Source organism: Nicotiana attenuata, unplaced genomic scaffold (genome assembly GCF_001879085.1).
Source record: "Nicotiana attenuata strain UT unplaced genomic scaffold, NIATTr2, whole genome shotgun sequence".
Lineage (NCBI taxonomy): Eukaryota > Viridiplantae > Streptophyta > Magnoliopsida > Solanales > Solanaceae > Nicotiana > Nicotiana attenuata.
Window position 1 is genome coordinate 293,815 of NW_017670587.1, and position 26,516 is coordinate 320,330.

At 38.0% G+C, this 26,516-nt stretch overlaps 2 protein-coding genes across 2 annotated transcripts; one reads left to right on the plus strand and one right to left on the minus strand.

The window, feature by feature from the left end:
* Window positions 1-16,456: 16,456 nt before the first annotated feature.
* On the plus strand, window positions 16,457-20,751 carry LOC109241286. Its single transcript, XM_019408011.1, has 8 exons — window positions 16,457-16,941; window positions 17,717-17,847; window positions 18,557-18,634; window positions 18,711-18,755; window positions 18,860-18,904; window positions 19,004-19,055; window positions 19,777-19,873; window positions 20,163-20,751. Exons 1-8 carry the CDS (start codon window positions 16,485-16,487, stop codon window positions 20,326-20,328), a joined length of 1,071 nt encoding a protein of 356 aa, XP_019263556.1. The 5' UTR covers window positions 16,457-16,484; the 3' UTR covers window positions 20,329-20,751.
* Window positions 20,752-21,273: 522 nt separating this feature from the next.
* Window positions 21,274-22,850, minus strand: LOC109241287 (major allergen Pru ar 1-like). The gene is made up of 2 exons (XM_019408012.1): window positions 22,600-22,850; window positions 21,274-21,837 (listed from the first exon to the last, which is right to left on the minus strand). Exons 1-2 carry the CDS (start codon window positions 22,781-22,783, stop codon window positions 21,539-21,541), a joined length of 483 nt encoding a protein of 160 aa, XP_019263557.1. The 5' UTR covers window positions 22,784-22,850; the 3' UTR covers window positions 21,274-21,538.
* Window positions 22,851-26,516: the final 3,666 nt, after the last annotated feature.

Consider the following 26,516-nt stretch of genomic DNA (forward strand, 5'->3'; position numbering starts at 1 on the left):
AGCATTTTCACAGAATTTCATATTTAAGCTTTCCGGCTACGCGCCCGGACTGCGCATGCAAATCGAGGCAACTCTAATTTAGCTCAAAAATTAATAGGAAAAAGAAATTAAATGGGGGTGGGGTTGCGTGGAAGAACTGAAAGAGACGATATCTCTTTTGCTTTTTTTCTTTTTTGACTTATTTTATCTTTATCTTTTTAATTTATTTTTCATTTTTATTTTAATAATTTTTTTCTTCTTATTTTAATTATTTCTTGTTCAAAATTTTAATATGCACGCTCGTTGTCCGCGTGAATTACACCCACTTTGTCCAGCTCAACCATTTTGTTGCCACATGTGCTTGGTCAACGGTCAGAGGGGCTTAAAATATAGGCTTTGATCAAGTTAAAGTGTCTGAATGAAAACAAGTGAAGTTTGGGGACCGGCATAACAAAGTGTGACAAGTATAGGTGCCATTTAAGCCATTCTGCCTTCTTTATTTTCCAAGTCCTTGCCTACCCCACACAACTAGTCAAGTCTTCTCTCAAATTTTCACGTTTATGTATGATTGTACCTTTGTCGTCTTTCTTTTCTTTCAAGTTGTGGCTCTCTCTGACCGGTCTACCACGTTTAATGATCTATTTAATTAATAGTTAAAAAATTGCTTATGTAAACAAAATTACCAAGTAATATCTAAAGTTACATCATAGGTGTCACATGCCGGAATTTTCACATTGTTAATGTATTGGACTAAATTTGGACGGCTTGATAACTGCAGATAAATAGGGTTGAGGACGAGGTCGACTACGGCATAATGGTGAGGAGTCGTCTTCAGAAGAATTATCACTAAGGGCGAGCAAATAGAGTAAAGAAGTAACGGTAGGGTAGATTTAGAAATAGCTATAAGGAATATTCCTTTGGATATTTCTTATGTTGTACTTTTTAGGGTTCCTTGAGGATACCCCTTATAAATAGGAAGAGATAGAGAACAAAAAGGGGATCTTCACTTTTTGATAAGAACACTTTGTAAAGAGTTGACTTGAAAGAATATACAAATATCGTCTTGTTCACTGATTCTATAGCTCTACTCACGTTATTCATTCCTTGTTCACAAGATCCAGAGATTCCTTATCCATTTACATTTATCTTAGTTTCACGTTGCTGTCATGAAGAAGATTGACCCCAAACCGTCTAACATTTGGGTGATAAATTCCTCTTTATTATATTTATTGCTATTGTCTACATTTATTGCGTGTTCTTATTACAATATTCATCGATAAACGTTGAACACGTGCCTAATTTTGTTATTATTAAACGTGGCCTGACTCCACGGATATGTCCAAGCTTTTTATCTAGATCTGATTATATTTAACTAGGATCCATCCTCTATCTCATCATTAATTAGTTTAACAAAGAGTTTAACACTTTTTGATCAAACAATTTGGCGCCGTCTGTGGGGAGTTTTCTAGTTAAAATTTTAGTTCTTTCTAGATTAAAAAAAAAACAAATAACAACAACATCATCCATCTTTTCCTAGTTTGCACGAACTAACAGTGGCAGGAAAAGGAGATGATAGACTGAAAGCAGTAGTAGACGTCACTGCCAACCTTTTGAACACCATCAACGAGGCTGACAGAGAAGGCGAAGAGAATACGACGCCGAGTGTTACGCCTAGGCGGAGCGACTCACCTCCCCCTCATGGAAGTGTAACCATTTCACGTGAAAGGGGAGCCTCCATATCCACAGCTGAGGAAGCACCACCAGCGATGAAAAAACTACTGGAGACGTGGCTGACGAGCACTCTAAGCGACATACTCGACAAACCCGCTCAACGGGCGAATAGAAAAATCATACAGATGGATATCACAGCGATCGCCTACGAGCAACCCACTCCCCCAACAGGTAACACTCACACCGCTGTTGACGCAGGTAACGATGCACTTGCAGCCATTCTAAAGGTAATGGACGAAATGGAAAACGAGAACAAAGAACTCCGCGACCAGATGAGGGAACATCAAGAAATGGTTGATAAGATATCGGGTGCCCCAAAACTGCTACCAAAACAAGATGTCGCCCGATTCGTCGAACAACCATACAGCAAGGAGGCAGCCCCACATACCATGCCCAAAACCTTCAAGATGCCACCATATTTGAAGAAATATGACGGCACGAAAGATCCCGAATATCACATCATTCACTATGTTACATCAGTAAAGGGCAACGACCTCTCAAAGGAGCAAGTACCATCAGTGTTACTAAAGAAGTTCGGCGAGACCTCAACCGGGGAAGCCTTAACCTGGTACTCACAATTACCAGCCTGATCTATAACAACGTTCGAGGAAATGGCCGACAAGTTCGTCACCGCCCACACCGGGGCTAAGAAGGCGGAAGCCAGGGTAAATGATATATTCGCCGTTAGGAAATCGCCTGGCGAGGGACTCAGGGACTTTTTAGCTCGGTTTAACTGAGTAAGAATGAGCTTACCAAATGTATCGGAAGGGATGGCAGTGGCAGCTTTCCAAAATGGGTTGAACAGGAATGGGTTAAGAGCGACAAGAAAACTATTAAGCAGACTCATGAAATACCCTCCCACCACTTGGGAAGAAATTCACAACGCCTACTGCGCCGAGGTAAGAGCACACGAGGACGACCTTAACGGTCCCATCCAACGGTTAACCTCAGTCTAAACAGAGCCAAGAAAGACCGTCGTAATGACGGTCGAAGAGACCAGTCAGGTCCACGCCTCAACCGAGTCAGAATATCCATCCCACCATCTCCTCGCCGTGCGGAAGGACCGTCCAGGCCGCATACAGGGGCTCAATGAAACGAAAGAGGTATGCCTCCACTCTTATCTGCTCACAATTTTTGTGTTTCCCCTTCAGAAATGGTGTACGCACTAGAGAAGCTCGGCCCGAAGGTGAAATGGCCACAGAAGATAAAGTCCGACCCAAGTACCCGAAAGTCGAACTTCCTCTGTGAATTTCGTCAGGAGCGAGGTCACAAAACTGAGGACTGCATAGCCCTACGGCAAGAAGCAGTGAACATGCACCACCAAGGGCACCTAAGGGAGCTTATGAGCGACCGAGGAAGAGCTAATTTCGGTCGCGGACGAGAACAACACCAAGGCCTACCAAAGCCACCCTCCCCTACCCGCACCATTCAAATGATCATCGGTGGAGGAGACGAAGCAGCAATCAACCACGTAAAGTTTACCACCACACATAAACTGAAGCGATCAATCACCCACGAACAGTATGATGACCTCGGAGAAAGTATCATCTTCGATAAGTCAGATACCATCGGTTTGAATTTTCCTCACTTCGATGCTCTTGTCATCACTTTACGTATTTCAGATACTGATGGAAGAAGAATAATGGTAGACGACGGAAGAGGCGCGTGTATTATTCACCCTCGAGTTCTCGAACAAATGCGACTCGAGGACAAGATAGTACCATGCTGCATAACACTAGCTGTGAGCACATGATTTTTGCCTCACCTGAATTACTCCTACAGAATTCCAAAATTAGATTTTTTTTTTCCTTTTAATTGTTTGTTATTTTAGGAATTATTTTAGAATTTTCCTGTTTGTTTGCATTTTCTGTGCATGTTTAGTTTTATTTAATTCATAAAAAAATGCAAAAAAATAAGTTGCATTTGCATTTAGAATTTAATTTTATATTTTAGATTAATTAGTAAATTAGTATGTTTTACAAAAATGGAAAAATCACAAAAAAAAATAATCTATTTTTGCATTTTTAGTTTTAGTTTTTGAATTTTGGGTAGTTTTCTTTTAATTTGACATTTTAGTGGTGGTAATTAGTATTTTTGAGTCATTAGTTTAATTTGGTAGAATAATTTAGTTCAAGGATTAATTTAGGGTTTTGTTTTAATTTAAAAAAAAAGAAAAAAAAGAAAAGAAAAGAATTCCGAAATAATAAAAGAAAGGGAAAAGAGGTGAAGAAAGAAGTCTGATTTGGGCCAAATCCACCTTAAATTCCCAAGCCCAATTGGTTTAACACCTGTTACCCGTCCAAACCGACCAAAAACCAACCCAGACCCGCCTTTACCCGGTCCAGTCTCGCTCAACTACCAAACGATCCCGTTTCATTCACTTTCAATCTGGACCGTTGATCTCATTTGATCAAACGGTCCGAAATTGGGCACCCCATAATATATAACTGTCCAAACACCCATAACCCCCCCACCCCCTCTAATCGTCTCTCTCACCCTATCTCCATCACCAGAGACCAAACAAAAAAAAACCTAAAGCGCCGCCCCATTTTCCACCGCTCAAGTCGGCGGCGCCGCCCCCAAACCACCTCAAATTAACACCATACAACCCCCATGACCCCCTCATACCAAATCCATAACCCTTTGCCCTCGAATCAGTCCTGAACTCTTCGAATTTTGATTCGAAATTCTGAAACCTAAAATCCCAAAAGCTTCAGAATTGAGATTTCAGTGAGGATTTAGGTTTAGTTTGATTTTATTCGTGTGTTCTTGTCAAGAACACACGATTAAGGTCAAACTCGGCCAAAAATTTGAAGATGTGAAAGTCTTTTTCGATTTTTCACTGTCCATGACCACTTCTTAGGTATTTTTCTTTATCTCATGTTATTTAATTTTTATTTTTATAGTTCACTTCTCATCTTCTTCCGTTTCTTCCTTTTATTTTCTGGTTTTTTGTTCTCCATTTTTTCCATCTCTTCAAATCATCCGTGTTTGCATGTTAGTTTTAGATTTGTTTAGTTAGTATTTGTTTTCTGGTTTTAAATTTGAATGTGTTTTGATTTTTGTTTCTATTTGGGCCCAAACTTCACGAGTCTTTAAGACTCTGTAAATGAGTATTCGACAGTTTTGAACTTTCAATGTTGATTTGGGTCCTGAAAATCAGAAAGCCCAAAAGGGGATTCAACCTGGATTATACAGACCCATAACAAATTGATTTGGGTCAATTTGACCCATGTTCTGTCTAGGCTTCAGGGGTAATAACAGGGTGCTTAAAGGGTAATTTGGGGATTTAGGTTAGGGAATATATCTGTTAACTGAATAGGAAGCTGCCTAGAAGGTGCCTTTAGGACTAGATGGAAAATTTGATTTTTAAGCTAAGGGTATTTGAGCAAAAATAAAAATATCAAAAGGTTTAAAGAGCAAATCTGAATCCCTTTTATGCTGCCCTAATACCTTGCCTATAAAGATACCTTTTCTTCCGGCTCAAGTCAGAGAAAGGAAGAGATAAAAATCCTGAAAAAACTCAAAACGGTTGAGACTCAAAAACAACACTAAATCCCTTGCATTTCTTGGTTGAAAATTATCAAAATTCTGGTTGTTTTCTCCTTCAGTTAGCTAGAACTCTTGAACTTTTCTTAGTTGTATTTCTGGTTTGAAAAATGGTTTGAGATTAGCTTGAAGTTGGGTGTAGATTCAGTGTTTTTCTATTGCTCTTCCTACTGGTTTTAAGCTGTTTTGCTGATTATTTTCTGAATCTGGGCTCTTTTATGCTGCTGCTGTCCACTGATCCTTCATTTCTTTATTCCTTTTCTCATTTCCAGGTATTTCTCACATCTTTGACATGCGAAATGGAGGAATACAATGTGCCTGATTGAGTTTGAAATATACAAAAATATCAGCTTACTGAATGTTGTCTCTTGCAAATCATCAATTTATGTAGTTAATTTGGTTTCCTTGTCATGTTCTACTTTATTTACTATTTGGTTTTAAGCTTGGTTTGTAATAACGGGTAAATCATGGATTAGCCATTTGGTATACATGAATTTGGTTTGTGGTGTTTGTTGTGCCTGAGCTATGATAAAAAAAGCCTACTGTAGTTGAATTACATGGTTTTGAAATGGCAAGTATGGGTTATAATTGGCTATTGATTTGGAATGGTCATTGTGATTTTCAGATTCATGTTGGGAGTGATTTGATACTTAAGCATAGTCTGATTTGTTTATTAGTAGCTTAATTTATTTATTAGTAGCTTAATTTGTTTATTAGTAGTTTAAGTTGCTTATTAGTCTTGTTTAAGGTCTCTGTACAATTAGTCCAGTGGGAAATGAGTTCTTAAACCTTGAGGTTTTGAAGTTTGGTTTGGTGTTTAAACACCCGTTGTTTCCCTCTGAAGGGACTCGATCTTGAGTCCCAGGCCTCCAGCAATTGACCTTGAAATCTGATTTGGGCTCTTTTGGGCCCAATGTTTATTTTCCTAGTGATGCGGCCATGTGACTCTAAGGCAGACTTGGGCCCAAAGTGCATGAATAATTCAGAGATTCAGTTTTAATTGCTCTACGTTTAAATAATCAAAGATTCAGTAGCTAAAATGTTGGTTTAATCCCTTGTTCCACATAGTCTTAGCTAATTGTTATTTAATGGATTTTGCATAACCGACTGGTTTTGAAAGCTGGCCCAGTTACTGAGAATTCAAATCTCAGACCTGAGTGCATGATCTCATTGCATTTGGGTCGTCCTTTCGTTCCTTGGATGTGGGCTTATCTTGGGCCCTGGACCTTGAGGCCACTTGAAATGGAGTTGCAGGCCTCATCGTTTGGGCCAGCCTGCTTCAAATTAATTAGACAAGTTTTAAGTCATGTCCCTCACATTAGTATTAACTTAAATATTAAATAATCATAATACTCACAGTTTTGCTTTAGGCCCGATTTAGATTAGTATTGCGATTATGTATACGTTCGTGTAACATAATTGCAAATTTAACTCTAAAAATGACTCGAGGGATGCGTTCGCGCAACCTAAACCAAACTTTCTTAATAAATCAACAAAAGCGTTATTAATTTTGGACACGTTCGCGTGACATGATTTTGACGCGCCAAAAGAAAAGAGTATACGTACGCGTAACTCAATTCTTTGATTACGAATGATTCAAGTAATTAAAAGCAGTAAAAGATAATTGCACATAGGTCCTAAAAATGAGTAGTTGAACAAATTAAGCCGAGTAATAATCACTAAGCGAGCGTGCTAGAACCACGGAACCCGGGAGTGCCTAACACCTTCTCCCGGGTTAACAAAATTCCTTATCTAGAATTTCTGGTTCGCAGACTCTTTAAAAATAAAACTTCCTCGATTTGGGATTTAAAATAAACCGGTGACTTGGGACACCGTAACTTATTCCAAGTGGCGACTCTGATTAATAAATAATCCCATTTCGAATAATATCACTTTAATTGGAAAAACTCCCTTATATTACCCTTCGGGTGGTAAAAAAGAGGTGTGACACTAACAAGTTTTAACAATGCAGTCGAGCGAACCTCAGGAGAAATAACGCTGCCCGTTCTGGCCGGGGGCGTCACTCTAGAAACAACATTCCATGTCATGAACCAGGACACAGGTTACAACGCCATCATAGGACGACCATGGATACACGCCATGAGGGCCATCCCGTCCAGCTTGTATCAAGTAATCAAGTTCCCTACTCCGTGGGGGATATTCAGCATCCGAGGCGAACAGCGCACAGCCCAAGTATGCTATTGCATCGCCCAAGATTGTACATACACTCAACAGCTAAAAGGAACAGACTCAAAAGCATAGCAATTATCAACGTCGGGGTCCGAACTCAACGAACAAAAAGACGTTATCAAGGACCCCAACGTCGTGGAAGCCGCAGGGTCAATGATAGAAGATCTTGATCCCGTCAAATTAGATAGCAGCGACAACAGCAAAAAGGCTTACATAGGCCATAAACTCTCCGAGCCAGGTAAATTTCATAAGTTTTTAATTAACAACGCTGATCTGTTTGCTTTTTCCCACACAGATACGTCAGGTATCCCGAAAGACGTTGCCACACACAAGTTGAACGTCGATCCCCTCTACCCTCTAGTACGAAAAGTAAGAAGAAAATTCAATGCCGCAATCAACGAGGCCGTCAGCGATGAAGTGGATAAACTACTCACTAACGGCTCCATCCGGGAATCAAAATACCCTCAATGGGTTGCCAACGTGAAAAAGAAAAACAGGAAGTGGCGGATGTGCATGGATTTCACGGACCTAATCAAGACCTGCCCGAAAGACTCTTTTACGTTGCCTCAAATCGATCAGCTCATTGACGCAACAGCAGGGTACGAGTTGTTGAGCTTCTTGGACGCCTGCTAAGGTTACAACCAAATCCTCATGGAGGACGAGGACCAGGAAAAGACTACTTTCATCACCCATCAAGGAACATACTGTTACCGAGTCATTCCATTCGGGATAAAGAACGCAGGGGCGACTTATCAAAGATTGGTAACCAAGATGTTCAGGGACCAACTCGGCAAAACAATGGAAGTTTACATAGATGACATGTTGGTCAAATCAAAAAGGAAGGAAGACCACATCGACCACCTGAAAGAAGCCTTCGGTATACTAAGGCAATACGACATGAAGTTGAACCCCGAAAAATGTGACTTCGGCGTAACTTCGAGCAAGTTTAGGCTTCTTGGTATCACAAAGAGGCATCGAGGTCAAACCCGTCCAAATCAATGCCATCGAGGGAATACCCGAAGTATTAACCAGCAAGAAACATGTGCAAAAATTGACAGGCCGCATAGCTGCCCTGTCGAGGTTCATCTCACGATCCTCCGACAGATGCCACAAATTTTTCAACATGCTAAAAAAGGACAACGGGCTCCAGTGGAATGAAGAATGCATCGAGGCCCTAATAGAACTAAAGGCGTACTTGTCCTCACCCCCGTGAACGCCTTCTGATATATTGGCCATATCAGAAGTCGCGGTAAGCGCGGTATTAGTCCATGAAGATAAAGGTACGTAATCTCCAATCTATTATATTAGCAAAACTCTGGTCGATGCCGAAACGAGATAACCTCACCTCGAAAAATTGGCCTTGGCATTGGTTATAGCTTCACAAAAGCTTAGACCCTATTTTCAGTGCCACCCCATATCGGTGGTAACGACCTTTCCCCTACGGAGCATCCTACATAAACCCGAACTATCGGGGAGATTGGCCAAGTGGGCCATAGAATTGAGCGATCACGATATAACATATCAGCCGCGAACAGCGATAAAATCGCAGGTACTCACCGACTTCGTCGCCGATTTCAGTGCATCCAACGCGTTAGGATCTGGACTGGGACTCATACTCGAGGTCCCAACAGGCGAAGTCATCTGCCAATCCATATGGTGCCCTGATATGACTAACATTGAGGCCTAGTGTGAGGCTGTAATTGTAGGATTAAAGCTAGCTCTCAAATGCGGAGCACGACGAGTCGTCCTCAGATGCGACTCACAGCTCGTTGTCAACCAAGTCACATGGACTTTCAAAATCAAAGAGCAGAGGCTACAAAGGTACCAGGCAGAAATTCATAAACTACTACCGAAATTCGACGAATGTCGACTCGATCAGATACCTAGAGCACAAAACATCGAGGTAGATAGCCTCTCCAAATTAGCAGTGGCCACCAAAAACATTACAAGAGAAAACGTGGTCACCCACCTCCACTCGTCGATAGACCAACTTGAGGTACACTCTAAAAATTTGACTTGGGATTGGCGCAACCGTATTATAAAAAATTTGTAGGACGGAGTACTCCCATCAGACAAAAAGGAAGCCAAAAAGCTTCGAATGCAGGCGGCCAGCTACATCATCATAAACCACGACCTATACAAAAGAACGTTTGGAGGCTCCTTAGCAAAATGCCTATGGCCGAACCAAACAAGGCGCGTCCTCGAGGAAGTACACGAAGGACACTCTGGTGCCCATACCGACAACCGGGCCCTCGTCAGATGCCTCATTCGAACAGGTTATTATTGGCCCACAATGAAGAAGGAAGCCGCCGACTACGTCAAGAAATGCGAACACTTCCTGAAATACGCTCCTATGATAAACCAAGCAGGCGAACACCTCCACTCTGTTACATCGCCGTGGCTGTTCATCAAATGGGGAATGGACGTCGTCGGACTCCTCCTAGCAGGGCGAGGTAATGTACGATTTCTTTTGGTTTTAACTGACTATTTTTTAAAATGGGTAGAAGCAGGCGCTTTTGCTCAAGTACGCGAACAGGAAGTTATCACATTAATTTGGAGAAACATCATATGCCGCTTCAGCATCCCTAAAGAAATCAGCTGTGACAACGGACCCCAATTCACCGGAAAGAAGACCGCCGAATTCTTCGAAAAATGGCACTTCAAGCGAATACCCTCCACACCATATCACCCAGCCGGTAATGGCCATGCCGAATCCTCCAACAAAACAATACTAAATATCTTGAAGAAAAAGCTTGAGGACGCCAAGGGACTATGGTCGGATTTGCTACCAGAAGTACTGTGGCCATACCGCACCACGCCAAAAACAAGTACAGGAGAAATGCCATATTCACTAGTCTATAGGACTGACGCCATGATACCAGTCGAGGTCAGGGAACCTAGTTTGAGATACTCCAATGAAAGCGGACCAAGCAATGATGAGAACAGGAAACAAGACCTCGACGAAGTTGAGGAGCGAAGAGATATGGCTTACATAAGAATGATAGCCCAAAAACAACAAGCAGAACGGTACTACAACAAAAAAGCTAAAGTACGACCACTCAAAGTCGGAGACTATGTACTCAAGGCCAAAACATAGGCGAGCAAAGATTCAAGAGAAGGCAAACTAGGAACCAATTGGGACGGGCCATACAAAATCACGGCAACAGCAAACAAAGGATCATTCCATCTAGAAACAATGGAGGGAAAGCTACTACAAAACAATTGGAACGACACCCACCTCAAATACTTCAACTTCTGAAAACGGACGCCCTCCAAGTAGTACTCATTTTACCTCACCCGGTTTTTATCCAATTGGGTTTTCTCGGGGAGATTTTTAACGAGGCGACGAAGGGGACGTCTCGAAGTTCAAGTATAATTCATCGCCCCGCCTGCCGACTACTACTCCAGGACGAACGATGAAGGGACTAAGTACACGGGAACTTCTCTAATATATGTATGGAACAAACAGAAACATGTAATATTCTCTAATGAATGAAATAAAGCGGTACCTTTACACTCCATCGTCTTTTTACATTTTACATTCGACCTCGTTCGAATTACTTTTCATTCGACCTCACTCTAATTGCTCTACATTCGACCTCACTCGAATTACTTTACATTCGACCTCGCTCGAATTACTTTACATTCGACCTCGCACGAATTATTTTACATTCAACCTCGCTCGAATTACTTCACATCCGACCTCACTCGAAGCATTTTACATTTGACCTCGCTCAAATTACTTCACATTCGACCTCGCTCGAATCATTTCACATTCGACCTCGCTCAAATTACTTAATATTCGACCTCGCTTGAATTATTCGATGTTCGACCGCGTCAAACCTCGATCTCATCAAAAAATCAGGGACTTCCGCATATAGCAAAAAGAAAAGAGAACGAAAATCAAGAGATACATAGCAAAAAGGGAACTGTTCCATTTCAACTGTCGAATTACAATACTTTTTACAAAGGGCTCAAAAACGCCCTCACAAAAATAGCAAAGCAAAACAAAAACTAAGTACAACAGCTTCACGCCACATCATCCCCATCGGCGTACTCATCATCATGCCAAGGATCAGAGGCAAGCCTATTCCGCGACGTCGTCATCCTCATCCCCGCCAGGCGTACCAGGGTCGTAACCATAAGCTTCACGTGCCTTGACACGGACGCCCTCAAGCTCTGTTTCAAAAACATTCCCGACGGCCTTCAAGGATCTATACACGTCAAGTTGAGCCTCGGCATGAACCCACATCTCATACAACTGCCGCGGCACACTGGGATCAGCTGAAGTATGAGATGTGGACGGATGTGACTGCCGTCGCACCTCCTCGACCCTCAAGACAACGACCTGCTCGTTTAACCCAGACAACTCCGCCTCCAAACCTTGGATCCGTTCTTCTAAACTCACCACCTTAAGCGCCGATGTCTCCACCTCATTAGCCCGCTCGGACCTACAAACGCGAAGGGCGTCTTCTAAGGCTACCGCTTCAGCCATAGCGGCCATTCTGCCTTTCTCGGCACGACTCAATTCTTTGACCTTGGCACTCAACTCACCCCTTAGATCGACAGCCCTTGCCTCCCTCTGCCCGAGTTCAGCCGTTAAGGATGCCACCTGCGTTTGAAGGTCAGCGTTCTCAGCCATCACCCCCTTGCTCACCTCGAGCTCGTCCTCTTTGGCCTTTAAAGCTGCCTCAAGCTCGTTGCACCTACCGATGGCCCTCATTATATCATCATCTTTCTCCCTTAGCTCTTCATCTTTCTTCGTCAGCTCATCATCTTTCTGTTTAAGCCCATCGCGAAACGACTGAAATTCGCCGTCGTGGCTAAGGAAGTCGGCTAGCGTTCGATGCTTAGTGCGGTACTCCTTGTACTTGGAGGTCATCTTCTTAAAAAAGGTTGTCCTCCGCTCCTCCCGCCGGTCACGCTGGATTCCCATGATAAGAGTCTAACATGCGAAAAGAGAGGATCCAGTGCGAAGCAAACTACACATGCGAAACAAATCCTAACATAAAAAGAATACACTTACTCGCAAAGCCATGCCGGATATACCCAACGACAGATCCGCATCGTTCATTGCCTGTAGCGCCGTGTTCTCAGAAGCCGCGCACAGGGGAGAAAAGGCTGACACCACCCGTTCGGAGTTGGCCAAGAGGTCGTAGTCCACGAGAATGACTATGTGCCGCTTAGGACCCTCAGTCCTTATCTCCACACGAGTATTCCTCTCCAGAAAGGTCCGTACCTCCTCAGGGTCGACGTCCGAGCTAGAGTCATTATCCCCCGCGGGGATCGCCCTATTTCCCCCGGCCGCTGATGATGCACCACCTTCTGCGGTCCATGTAAGCTCTCCGCTACCACGAACCGCCTCAACCCCAGAGGGCCTCCTCCCCATAACGTCACCTGCCATGAAAATGGTCTCTACGTCTAGTGCAAGTGCAGATTCCGCTTCTAAAGCAATGAATTTTTTCGGCTCGATGTCAGCAACAACGACCTTCCCGGTCTCCACCCTTCGCCTTTTCCTCGACAGTGACTCCTCACCATTAGATGGATCGTCTACAAGATGATAGATGGGCTGGGAAGAGATTCATCCCGCACAACAACAGTTTGAGGGGCGGAGTCCCTCATTGGCGAAGCTTGAGTACGACCTCCTCGAGCAGACTCGGCTAAAGAAAATTGCATCCCAGCCGACGCAATAGCTTGGCAAAATGCAGGCACTGGAGCCTTCTTCTTGGAAACTCACCGACCTGGCACCAAAAGGAGGTCGCATCAAAAAGCAATGGTGAACAACAATAAGCTGGGGTAGAAATGACACTTACAGGATGGAACCGTGGGTCCAAAGCGCTTGTGAAAGGACGCCCTATCGCGAATCCCCGCGGTGTGGGGTAACACGCGAGCCACCCAGTCTCCAATGTCAAAAACGGGAGAAGGTGCACGCCTCTCAGCTATAAACAAGAAGGCCGCGAATGAGTCAATAATAAAAGAAAGAAAATAACGAGTGTACGGCAAGATACTTACGATTATAATTCCATCATTCGGGAAACCCTGTCGGATTCGCCACCAAGTGCTCGATCTTGATGAAGAAATACTTATGCCAGAACTGCCGGTTCGCTTTATCATCCATCCCGGCCACTAACGCTTTTATCCCACGATGACGCAAGTGTATCGATGTACCTCTATAAAAACTGGGCGAAAATAGATGCAGCAGCTGACGAATGTTGACCTCGCAGCCGGCCAATTATGCGCACTTTGCCAGCATCAGAAATACTTTATACAAATAAGGGGAAAGCTGTGCCGGGCAGACGTTATAAAATCGGCAAAACTCTTCCACTAATGGGGGGAGGGGGGGGGGGGGGTAGAGGAAGAGAATAACCAATTAAGAATGGGTAAACATAAAAAGCACAGTAGCCGGGTCGGTGAACCTCTACGATGTCGCCCCCGGTCGGAACAATTTTGACATGAGGAAGAATGCGATGTTTAGACCGGAGGTCGTTTATCTGAGGCGGCCCCGTCTCAGAAAGTCTCTGAGCAGGAGCAGGAGCAGGTTCCTTTGGGAAGTCATGTCTGACCAAAGGATTCTTGGGGACTATCTCCTCCATAGTGGGGAACCTGCCATCATCTTCAATCATGAATTCCTCGCCGGCGGGAGGAAAAGCCACCGATAAACGAGTGGCATCGGAGACCTCGTCATTAATATGAGGGGATTCTGACATATTTTCGTAGAAAACATATGCAACGAAATCTGGAGAAGGTATTGATTGGGTGAGAAGTCAGGGATTAAAATTGAAGAAGCTACAAGGAATTGAAAGCAGAGATCGGAGGAAAAGATCAAAGAAGAGCAATGCACAGGCGAAATGTGAAATGATAAAAAATTTCAAAAATGAAGCCCCCCATCTATTTATAGGGTTGGGTGGCACCATAATCGAAGCAGCAGACCCTTAATGGCACCAAATCGAAACGACAGAAGCATAGACACTGCATCGGGAAGATACGTAATGATGACGCGTGTGGCCATGACGTCACCCCACGTTAGCCACACCAACTACAACCTCGTTGGCCACGCCGCTTTTTCGACCTCGGTCGATTCGACTTAATCAACATGACCAATTTTTTTCAAAACGGACGTAGATCGGGTCCGCTTATCGAGGACGTGCAAGATCACGACCTCAACAAGCGGCTAACTGTATTGGTCTAAATTTGGACGGCTTGATAATTGCAGATAAATAGGGTCGAGGACCAAGTCGACTACAGCATAATGGCGAGGAGTTGTCTTCAGAAGGATTATCACTAAGGGCGAGCAAATGGAGTAAAGAAGTAACGGTGGGGTAGATTTAGAAATAGCCATAAGGAATATCCTTTGGAATATTCCTTATGTTGTACTTTTTAGGGTTCCTTGGGGATACCCCTTACAAATAGGAAGAGATAGAGAACAAAAAGGGGATCTTCTCTTTTTGATAAGAACACCTTGTAAAGAGTTGACTTGAAAGAATATACAAATATTGTCTTGTTCAATGATTCTATAGCTCTACTTACGTTATTCATTCCTTGTTCATAAGATCCAGAGATTCCTTATCTATCTACATTTATCTTAGTTCCACGTTGCTGTCAGGAAGAAGATTGACCCCAAACCGTCTAACATTTGGGTGATAAATTCATCTTTATTATATTTATTGTCGTTGTCTACATTTATTGCAGGTTCTTATTATAATATTCATCTATAAACGTTGAACACGTGCCTAATCTTGTTATTATTAAACGTGGTCTGACCCCACGGATCTATCCAAACTTTTATCTAGATTTGATTATATTTAAATAGGATTCATCCTCTATCTCATCATTAATTAGTTTAACAAAGAGTTTAATACTTTTTGATCAAATAGTCAAGAAAATGGCTAGAAATCTAGAATACGTGGGGGAAGGGGAAAAATTTGTATTAACAGATATTCCTATTTGTTTAAAGATAAAAATGGTGATACGCTCTAAAATAGTTAACGAGAAGCTTCCATTTTAGGAGCGATAGCTTTTCGCCCCCTTAGGGGGTGAGAAGTTCCCTTCCCTTTTCTAAAATGTTTGAGTTGTTTGCTTAACAAATGTACAAAATAGATTGCAGTTTAACTGGCCCTCTTCTAGCCTATTTGGCCGTGTTTTTTTTTTCCAAAGTTGAAGTGTTTGGCAAAGCTTTTAGAAGAAAAAAAGTTTTTTTGAGTAGAAGCAGAAAATTGTAGTTTCTCCCCCAAAACACTTTTGAGAAAAATATACTTAAAAGTACTTTTTGGCCAAACATTAATTGGTGCTCAAAAGTGTTTTTCAAATTAATTATCCAAACACAAACTGCCTCTCACCAAAAGTACTTCTGAGAAAAGCACTTTAAAAAAAAATATTTCTCAAAATAAACTGATTTTTGAAGCTTAGATTCGTCTATAATTCACACTTGGACACAAACCTAATTCCGCTATTCCATGTGTTGTGTACTTTTTAAAACAATATTAAAATATTGTTTACTATGTGACCTTTTTTCGTCATTTTAATTATCTTAATTCATGTGTTAGTAATTTTTGTATGCTTATTTCACATTCTATTCTATATAAAATAATACATAAGTTTTTAAATTCTTTAATCGTTTCAGCTCCACGATATTCTATAAGATTATAATTGTGGGATATCACATGAAATTATCTATCCCACGTATTACATGTGATAGTTAATACCACCTTGTTGGTATAAAATTTATATTTTTATATGTTAATAGCCACAACCAAACATGAAATACCTATAATCCAAAATTTTATACCAGAACTAATATTCTTATACAATCAAACATCTCTATAACAACATTTTTATACAACAGTTATTTATAAATGTCAAATTCGTCTTGGAATTGATTTTTATGTTATGTTATAATATATGTCATCTATACTACTAGTATTTTAGTGTATAACAACCAAAAAATATCGAAACAAACGAGACTGTTATAAAAAAGTTTGACGATACTGTTAACCAAACGACCCCTAAGCTAACAATTGGGTGTTGGATTGACCAAAATGACTTATTGGTGGTGTAGGTGTGTGTCTCTTTCTGGCTTAGCTTTCGGCATTTATTCGTCCCAATCAACAGAATCAAATTCCTCCGCCCAAACAAACAGCACTCATCTTTCTCACACTCTTCACGTGTTACGCATGACCACTTACACCTACACTCCTCCTTGTATAGGCGTAGGACCTCCATTTCTGCCACACGTCCGTGTTCCCACGCGCTTACGACCTACTTATTATGCCTTCACTACCTCCGCCGCTGCTTCTTCTCCTCATTCACTCAATTTCTCTTTTCCTCACCGGAGATATTTTTTCCCGCCAAAATCTACCATGCCTTCCGCCGCCGCTGCTGCCGCCGATGATGAAATGAAGTTTCCTATCGAACTAATTGATGAGTTCGATTTTGATCGAATCGTCTCCTCCGATGGACTTATCTCCATTTGCGGCTTCGGTTCTCTCCTCTCAGGTTGATATATTCATACTTCCTCTAATCCTAAAAAAGTAAAAATGTTTGGCAATTTTGCTTTAGAAATTAAACATGTGAACTTTGACTAATATTTTTTAGAAAGTTATAATTTCAGTATTTTCGATACTTTTTATGTACTTCTCCTCCGTTCACTTTTACTTGGCATCTATACTAAAAATACCTTTTCATTATTTATTTGTCAGTTTACGCTGAAAGACAGACTTTTTTTTTTATTGTTATACATTTATTACTCATTTTAAATCATTTTATCAAATCCAATAAAATATGCATCAATTAATAGGAGCCTCATGGTAAATTATGCAATTCATTTATTATTTCTTAAAGTGCTTGAAAAATCAAAACGTGCCAAGTAAAAGCGAACAGAGGGAGTATTAGTTTTCTCCGTATGCGGCTTTGGTTCTCTCCTTCAGTTTAATCATAGATTTAACTTTGATTATGGTGAATATTTTGGTACTTGTGTGTTTGGCGATATTTAAACTAACGGAACTTTGATCAGTATTTTAACACATATTTTTTTCAACACTTTCATATAACAGAATTGCAATTTATTATACTTTTTTGTGTACTTCTTGAATGGCTAAGTTTAAACATGTACATTGCTTATTTATAAAATCAGTTTAACACTAAAGAGTGTTTCCAGCATTTTAATGCTTAGCAGCTAACTCCAAGGGAGAAAAAAAATTGCTTTATCTCAACATTGTGGGATATACTGTCTCTATGGCATTTTGATCGTATTGTGTTGTTGGTAGAACAGAGAGGAGTGCTCGGAGTACATTTCCAGATCTGATCAATTTCAGAGTGGCAAAATTGAGTGGATTTCGGAGAGTATTTGCTCATGTGGCACCTATTTTCTTCGAGCGTGGCATTGCTAATCCTGATACCAAGGTGCCATACATTCACTAAGAATATAATCTTTTATAATGTTTGGTTTTGCTCAGAAAGCAAAGAATAAAAGAACAAAGCAAAAAGATGGCTATTCTATACTTATGGCTTGATATATCAATTGGATATTAGAAAGGAGAAAGAAAATTAAAATTAAAACAGAATTGCTCAACAACAATTTTGTGTAAAAGTTACAACTTTTGATTGGTTTACATAAATATTTATCGGTAGAATTTTTCCGGCTTTGAAAGGGTGAAACAATTGGAAATCAGAAAATGGTCTGTTATAATCGTTTTAAGTCGTTTTTCTGGAATTGGGAAGGAGGACAATGCTTCTGGAAATTTGGAAGGAGAGAACTGGAAATGAAAGAATGGTATAAGCCTAGCAAACCAAGTGGAATAGTGGATTAGTCGAGGTGCGAGTAAGTTGGTTGAGACTCCAAGTTTATCAAATGACAATGAAAGAAATCCCAGCCTAATTCTCTGTTTAAATTGAGAAAGTATCAGTCCCTGGTTGTCTCTTTGTCGAAAATCTTAGCAAATCTCTCTGCATGAATGAGTTAGATTAGCTTCATTTTCGATTTTGTACATTTGTGGTATCAGGAAAACCATCATTGTGAATAAGCTATTGCTACTTCTCTAATTACTCGCACAGACTGAAGAAATTTGTTTAGGACTGACTTCTATTGTGTGGAATATTTCTATATTTCCAGGAAATATCAAGCTTGAGTGTGGAGCCCTGTGAAGGGGAAACTCTTATAGTTACTATCTTTGAAATTCAGAGATCAGAGGTAATGTCTTAGTAATAATCCATCTTAATTTGACATGACTACTTCTGATCTCTAACTTCTTCTCTGTAAAGGCCAGATTCCAGCATTTATTGAAAGGGAGCACGAATTCCGGTTTTTAGCTGTGAGACCTTCGATAATCCTTCCTTCTCTTTCCTTTCTCTAACTATGTAAATGGAAGTGTAACTTCAATTCAAGTAATTAATATCAGTATCCCTTTTTATTTAGGTAATCCCAGAAACATTAAATGGATTGTTTTACATCAACCCAGCAGTAAGTACTAAGCACCCTGAGACTGCTTGTCCGTTTCTACCTCTATTGGACCAATAATTCATATTCCTGATCCAATTTTTGTATTATCTCTTAATGCAGATAATTTGTGCCCGTTATAGTGATGAGGAGTATCTGAAAACTAGATGCAAAGGTAGTTTTCCTATCCCTAGGAATGGTAGTGAGTCACTGATACAAAACAACAACAACAACAACAACAACTACCCAGTAAAATCCCACCGAGTCACTGATACAAAGATGTCCAAAATTGAGAAGGATGAAATTTTTTAATTCTTCAACATGAGTATGCGCAACATGGGATATTTGCACACTGTTTGCGAGTCTTAACTGCTGTAATTTTGCATACCTCCTTATCTAGGTTACAACCTCATGGGTGAATCTTTACGATATAACATGTCATAAGTATGAGTGATGAGATAAGAGTGTAGTCACGTAAAATTTTGTGGTTATATAGGTAGATGCATCTTATTGTAATGCTTGTTAGTTTGAGAATTTATCTGTATTTTATTTTCTTATTAAAATATATTTATTTTTGTTCTAAAACAAAAGGAAAAGCCGACCCTAACTTGTTTGGAACTAAGGTGTAGTGTTGTTGTGAAACTAAAGGAAAAGCCAACATTGTCATATGGTAGAGTGTGTACCAAAGAGCTACCTTGCTGACACTAATGATAAGAAAATGGGCTTCCTCCAGAAAGGAGAATTAACTGCCAGTTCTGGAATTGATGATTCAATTTTATGTTGTTCTTTGTAGGACAGTTTTGTTTCTCTCTCCTAAGTTGCTAGTATCCTAGCTCTTATTTTGGCTTCTTCGTAGATGTTGCAGTTTGATGTGTTCTCTCTTATTTTATCATTAGGTGATAAAGGCATCTTCTTCCAGCAGTATGGACGGTATAATATTGACAAGATTTGGAGGGATGATATATTACCTTGCCGTGTCTATCTCCGCCATTGGTTAGTTCTATCCAGTTCTTGTTAGTGCAAACCACGTTCTTATTCGAAACTTGCTTCCTCAAAACTTTGGACTCTGAGATTATTTGGATTTCATTCCTTGATTGGACAGAATTGTTCTTTTTTCCGATGACACTACCTAAAATTAACTTTGCTTTTGGCTTGGATTGAAACAACTATACCTTGTACTTGTAAACCTTTAATTTATTGTTAGTCAAGATTTATTTCAAACCTAACACAAGAAGTAAATGAGCATCCTAGTCTAATAAATGATTAAAGATTTACTTTGCAGTGTTCTGGCAGCTCAAAATCTTGGTGATATAGCTTACGACAATTTTCTTGATCATACTTTCCTTGGCGATCGTAGAACAACAATACGTGAGTACTTGGCAACTACTGGTTCTGGAATCATGGAAGAGGAGCCTCCAGAATTGTTAAAATACCGATATGGCGGTTAAGTTGGACGCGGAATGACATTGCTGATTTAGTTATTCCATTAGATGTCCATTGAATGAGTGAAGTTTGGGTTCATCATTATAACAAAAACACTAGATTTCAGATCTCTTCACTAAGTCGCTGGGATTATCAAGTAGCTTTGCTGAAAAACATCATAATAATGCATCAGCAAAGGTAAGAACATGTTCGTGGCTGGCATCACAAATAGACTGCATATCGTATGTTGAAATTTGACTTTTGATCTGTCTACATTGTACTGTATAAGCAGTAATGCAATTAGACTTGTAGATGTAAATCTGCTTCTTTCTTTTCTTCCCCTGTAGTCATTTTCCTCTAGAATGAGGAGCATTGACAGATAGTTGAACTGAAACTCAACGTATATTGTGACTATTATGCTTTAATGGAGTCCATTTCGTTGAAACTAATGTTGTTTACTTCCAATTTTTCTTGTTAATTTTGTAATTTACGACTCAATATCTAGTAGAGACACCCAAAGGATGAATTTTGCTAACTTTATCCCGTAGACATTAGTAGTGCATATACAATGGAAATGACATAAGGTAGAATTAACACTTTGCTCAATATAATGGGATGTATATTTAATATGCATGTTTGTGTAAAATAGATATGGACCTCATTTATGTGATGTGTATGTAAAATAAAAATAACACTAATAGTGCACATAAAATAGAACTGAACATTAGGTAGAAGCAAAAGTTTGCTCAATATAATGGTATTGGACTGATCATTTGAACGGAATTTATAGAACATACTACTACAACAAGTCAACAACACAAACCTAGTGAATTCCCACAAGTGGAGTCCGGGGAGGGTGAGATACACGCAGCCTTACCCCTACCCTGAAAGGCAGAGAGGCTGTTTCTGAAAGACCCTCGGGGAATTTATAGAACATGAACCTCATTAATATGCTTGTGTAAAAATAACCATTAAATTATAAGTGGAGCATATAAAATGAATCGAAGAAAAACCTCAATACAATTTGATACTAGTACTCTTAAGGAGTTGTGGTATAGAAATGCTTTCTCACACCAAACACACAAGTTTTATTAACCAACAAAAGTAGTAAATTAAACAAAGGAGAAACAAACTGAATACTAGACAGCTAGTATTCAAACCGGAGCATACAACAACAATAACAATAACAATTACGACGCCTCAAACCTCAGTTCCAAACAAGTCAGGGTCGGCTAATTAAACGTATTCATTCGGGTTTGCCAAGAGATAAGCCTCAACAGCCTTGACAATACCAGCAGCCATCTCTTTGCCTGCCTTAATTTCCTCTTCTTTAATCTCAACACCAGGTTTTGTATTGTATTTGCTAGTGTTTTTACCTTTACATCCTCCATCAGGCATTGACTCAAAGTTTATCTCATATGAAATTGAATCAATCTTGTCCATCAAAGTATCACCTTCTATCAATGTGTAAGCATAGGTCATTTTTTCCTTATCAATAGCATCAACCCTATGCTTCACAAACTTGATTGCACTACCTGCACGCACAGAAAATCAATGTGTGTTTTATATGACAGGCGTTATTATACATAAAACTACAATATAATATTTTAAAAATACATATATTAAAGACTAATAATTATATTAGCAAATAGAAGAGCGTTTTGATGAAATTTTTAAGCTAGCGTTTGGCCATAGATCCCAAATTTATTTTGAAAAATCTTATTTAGGTGAAGTTTCGTTTGAAGATGAAAATGTGTTTGGACATACGTTTTCAAAACATATTTTTCAACTTTATTTTGGAAAAACATGTATATAATTCCCAAGTTTTGGGATTTTGGCCCAAAATCAGCTCAATAGCTGATTTTGGGATTTGAAATTTGGGATTTGGCCAAAATATGAGCAAAATTTATGGCCAAACATGAGTTTTGAAAATAAATCCCAAATTTATTTTGGAAAAACTCATGCCCAAACGGGGCCTTAGTAAAGAGTGGATTTGTTTTTGCGCAGCTCGAGACTAATAATACAGTCTAAGTGTTAGTTGAAGCAAGTATACGTAGTTGAAGCATAGGGTTGATGCTAACATTTTTCGTGAGGAAGTTTTTTTTTGGTATTTTGTGGTAACATTTTTTCCTTAACATTTTATGGTAACAAAATACCAAAAAATATTTTCCTAAAAAATAACTTCCGCCGTACCAAGCACACCCATGCTAAGACCGATCTAAATACTCGAAAGAAGTGTGATTTTTTTTTTTTTTAAAAAAAAAAAAAAAAAAAGAGGAAAAGAATAAATATATTGCCTTCAGCAAAGTTCATTTGCTTGATGGTTCCAGGGCCTCCATCTCCTTGGATTGTCTCAATATTTTTAAAAACTTGAGGTGCAATTTTAGGAAGAAGATTGTCTCCATCAAGAATGAAAGCCTTAAACATTCTAGGGGCTGAAATTGGGCTAGTGAACTCATCAGTAATTGTGACAATTCCCATCTTTTTTTCCTCTAAAAAAAACTTGATGTATATTGTAGTATACAACTTGATCTGAAGAAATTGTGTTGTTTCATGATGGTATTTATAGCTTGAGAAATGAAGTTAATTTAATGCTTAAGCATTAATTCTTGTTTATTAAAGTGTAGCATACAACCTACCACGGAAGGTTGTCGTGGAGTGGTTTAGAGGCGGAGCCAGGATTTGAAATTTGCGGGTTCGAGATTCTAATTTGTTTATGTTACTGAGTTCTAAATTAATAAATAAATTTTTTTAAGACTAAAGTCACTGGGTTCGGCCGAACTCGCAAGTCCTATGCTATCTCCGCTCCTGGAATGGTTAATATTCCTCTATCTTTAATTAGAGATATCGGTTTCGAGATTTGGTAGGGAGCGTTTTACCCTCCAAAATGGGATTTTCCAGCGTGAATACAGATTAGTCGAACTCCAAAGGGGATACCGAACACAAAATAGGGCAGAGCCCGGTGTACGAAGCATCCGGCGTTCACGCAAGGTCCGGGCCGGGAAGGACCGCACCCTAAGGGGGTATGATGTAAGCAGCCTACCCTAATGTAAGTATCAGTGACTGATTACACGACTCGAACTCGTGACCGATAAGTTACACAGAGACAATTTTACCGTTGCGCCAAGGCTCCCATCCAAAATTGGAAACCAAAAAAAATTGTAGCATACAATCTTTTAATGAAGTGCGGCGTTTACGTGCATGCATTCCCTACTAACCAAATTTTTCAGCTAGCTAGGACCAAACTTTTTATTACTATAAATACGATCTTGAATATGTGCCACAGAAAATAACAGTACAGATTCTTTTCAATTGAACATGCCGACATTTTCCTTTTCCACCTGTCAGGACGAAAGGGGTTGAGTAGAAATCTCCTAAATATAAGTGAAATTATGGATTAAAGTATGGCCTAATCGTCAATGAAGTAAGATTAAAATTATGAAACATTTGCTAAATAGTTGATTTTTTTTTCATTTGCTTAAATTTGGTGGCGAGAATTATTTGTTACTTATAATGTTTATAGGAGATAGCTATCTTTTGGAATAATCTACGATAAAACTATTTATTACTACTTGATAAAAAATAGCAGGTATCTAACGAAATAGTAGATATGACAAAAGCAAGTTAATCTCGACATCACCGCGATAAATAAATTAAAAAAAACAAATTGCTTTTCCTAATTTCTGTTGAAATGATAAAGGTCTATTTTGTCAAGCTATATTATCTATATATATAGGGTTTATGAAGTCTTGACGAGTTTTTGGTCATATTGACCCTTATCTTTGAGGGTAGATTTATTTTGGTCCCTCAAATATAATTCTGAGCATATTTAGTCCCTTAAGTATGCTAAAGTAGAGCACCTTTAGTCTCACTGACAGAATTTGTCCAAGATCAATTACGGGATTGGTTTCGGCACTCATCGTCTTTTTAATTTACTTATCGAAAATATTTTATAAACCAACACCCACTAATAGTACAGAGCTGATAAATTTAAGATTTTAACGTTGAAACTTTAACTTTTAAAAATTTCGGTTGATTTTTACAAATAGAAAAGTTAAAATTTGAAGAAAAAAAAAGAGAGCTGTCAAGATCACTTTTAGGCATATTATTGAAGCAAACGAATAACCACATCGTATTATCACTTTTAGCCCGCACTAGAAACTATTTACATCTGGTAACCGAAAAAGAATATAAAATTTGTATAATTTTTGTATATTAACATACAAAAAGTATATATATACAAAATAATATACAAATTTTATACATTTTTTCGGCTATTATTTTTATAGCGGCTATACTGTTATTTTCTCATTGAAAACTGGCACAGAAGGGGATATTTTCAAGGTCAAAATTTTAGAAGACATTATCTAAAAGTGAGAAATTAAAGTGATAATTTGCGTTATCCAATAAAAGGAGAGGAAACGTTTTGCTTCCGAGTAAAAGATTTGCTTCATGAATCAGAGTTGGTTAGTTTTGGAACACATTCTGTCAGTGAGACTAAAGGTGCTCCACTTTAGCATATTTAAGGGACTAAATATACTCGGGATTATATTTAAGGGACCAAAATAGATCTACCCTCAAAGATAAGGGACAATATTGGTCAAAAACTTAGACTCTTTAAAGTAAACTTTGGTATGATCATCTCCTTTTTCAGTAGGTTGATGTGGCATTAAATGAGACTATGTAGATCTTTAACCACAATATCCTGCTATGCACTTCTCTTCTAGAAGTGATTAGTAACTGATAATGATTAGTAAATAATAATAATAATAATAATAATAATAATAATAATAATAATAATAATAATAATAATAATAATAATAATAATAATAATAATAATAATAATAATAATAATAATAATAATAATAATAATAATAATAATAATAATAATAATAATAATAATAATAATAATAATAATAATAATAATAATAATAATAATAATAATAATAATAATAATAATAATAATAATAATAATAATAATAATAATAATAATAATAATAATAATAATAATAAAAATAATAATAATAATAATAATAATAATAATAATAATAATAATAATAATAATAATAATAATAATAATAATAATAATAATAATAATAATAATAATAATAATAATAATAATAATAATAATAATAATAATAATAATAATAATAATAATAATAATAATAATAATAATAATAATAATAATAATAATAATAATAATAATAATAATAATAATAATAATAATAATAATAATAATAATAATAATAATAATAATAATAATAATAATAATAATAATAATAATAATAATAATAATAATAATAATAATAATAATAATAATAATAATAATAATAATAATAATAATAATAATAATAATAATAATAATAATAATAATAATAATAATAATAATAATAATAATAATAATAATAATAATAATAATAATAATAATAATAATAATAATAATAATAATAATAATAATAATAATAATAATAATAATAATAATAATAATAATAATAATAATAATAATAATAATAATAATAATAATAATAATAATAATAATAATAATAATAATAATAATAATAATAATAATAATAATAATAATAATAATAATAATAATAATAATAATAATAATAATAATAATAATAATAATAATAATAATAATAATAATAATAATAATAATAATAATTATAATTATTCTGCTGAGAGGATCAAAAATTAGATCTTAAGAGGAGATTTTAGTTGTGTGAGTTTGCTCATATTAATGATTCTAAATTATAACAAAGGAGGCCGATTGTGGTAAGTTGGCAAGCGTAAAACAAGCTGACTGTCTACTATATATGTCATGCATTGACAGGTGATATGAGACAGAGGGGCTGCATCTAAGTATAACTTTCAAATTAAATCCCGAATTCGTGGATACACGTAGCTATTTAGCCAAATTTAAATATAGCTTTCAGATTAAGTTCCCAATTCATATATACACTTAGCTATTAAAGGATAAGAGAGAGTCGAGCGTTTTTCTCCTTAGTATTGGGGATGGGGCTAGTCTGTTAGGGTATTGTCATGGACTACTAGTGATGTATGTTGTGTTCACACTATTTTTCCGTTTTTTCATAGTGCTGTGGCGTTATTCCTGATTGCTATTATTGTTTTTTCATCTATTTTCTGTTTATTACGATGCTTATATTATTTTTCCGATTTTTGTTGCTGTCACGGATTCTATTGTCTATTTTCA

Bases quoted from the DNA above. Each gene is read 5' to 3' on its own strand.
- LOC109241287 (XM_019408012.1), bottom strand. From the start codon at position 22,783: ATGGGAATTGTCACAATTACTGATGAGTTCACTAGCCCAATTTCAGCC. The intron at 21,838-22,599 runs GCAATATATTTA...CTGTGCGTGCAG, and splicing joins GCAAATGAACTTTGCTGAAG to GTAGTGCAATCAAGTTTGTG.
- LOC109241286 (XM_019408011.1), top strand. From the start codon at position 16,485: ATGACTTATTGGTGGTGTAGGTGTGTGTCTCTTTCTGGCTTAGCTTTC. The intron at 16,942-17,716 runs GTTGATATATTC...TTGGTAGAACAG, and splicing joins CTTCGGTTCTCTCCTCTCAG to AGAGGAGTGCTCGGAGTACA. The intron at 18,756-18,859 runs GTGAGACCTTCG...CTTTTTATTTAG, and splicing joins ACGAATTCCGGTTTTTAGCT to GTAATCCCAGAAACATTAAA.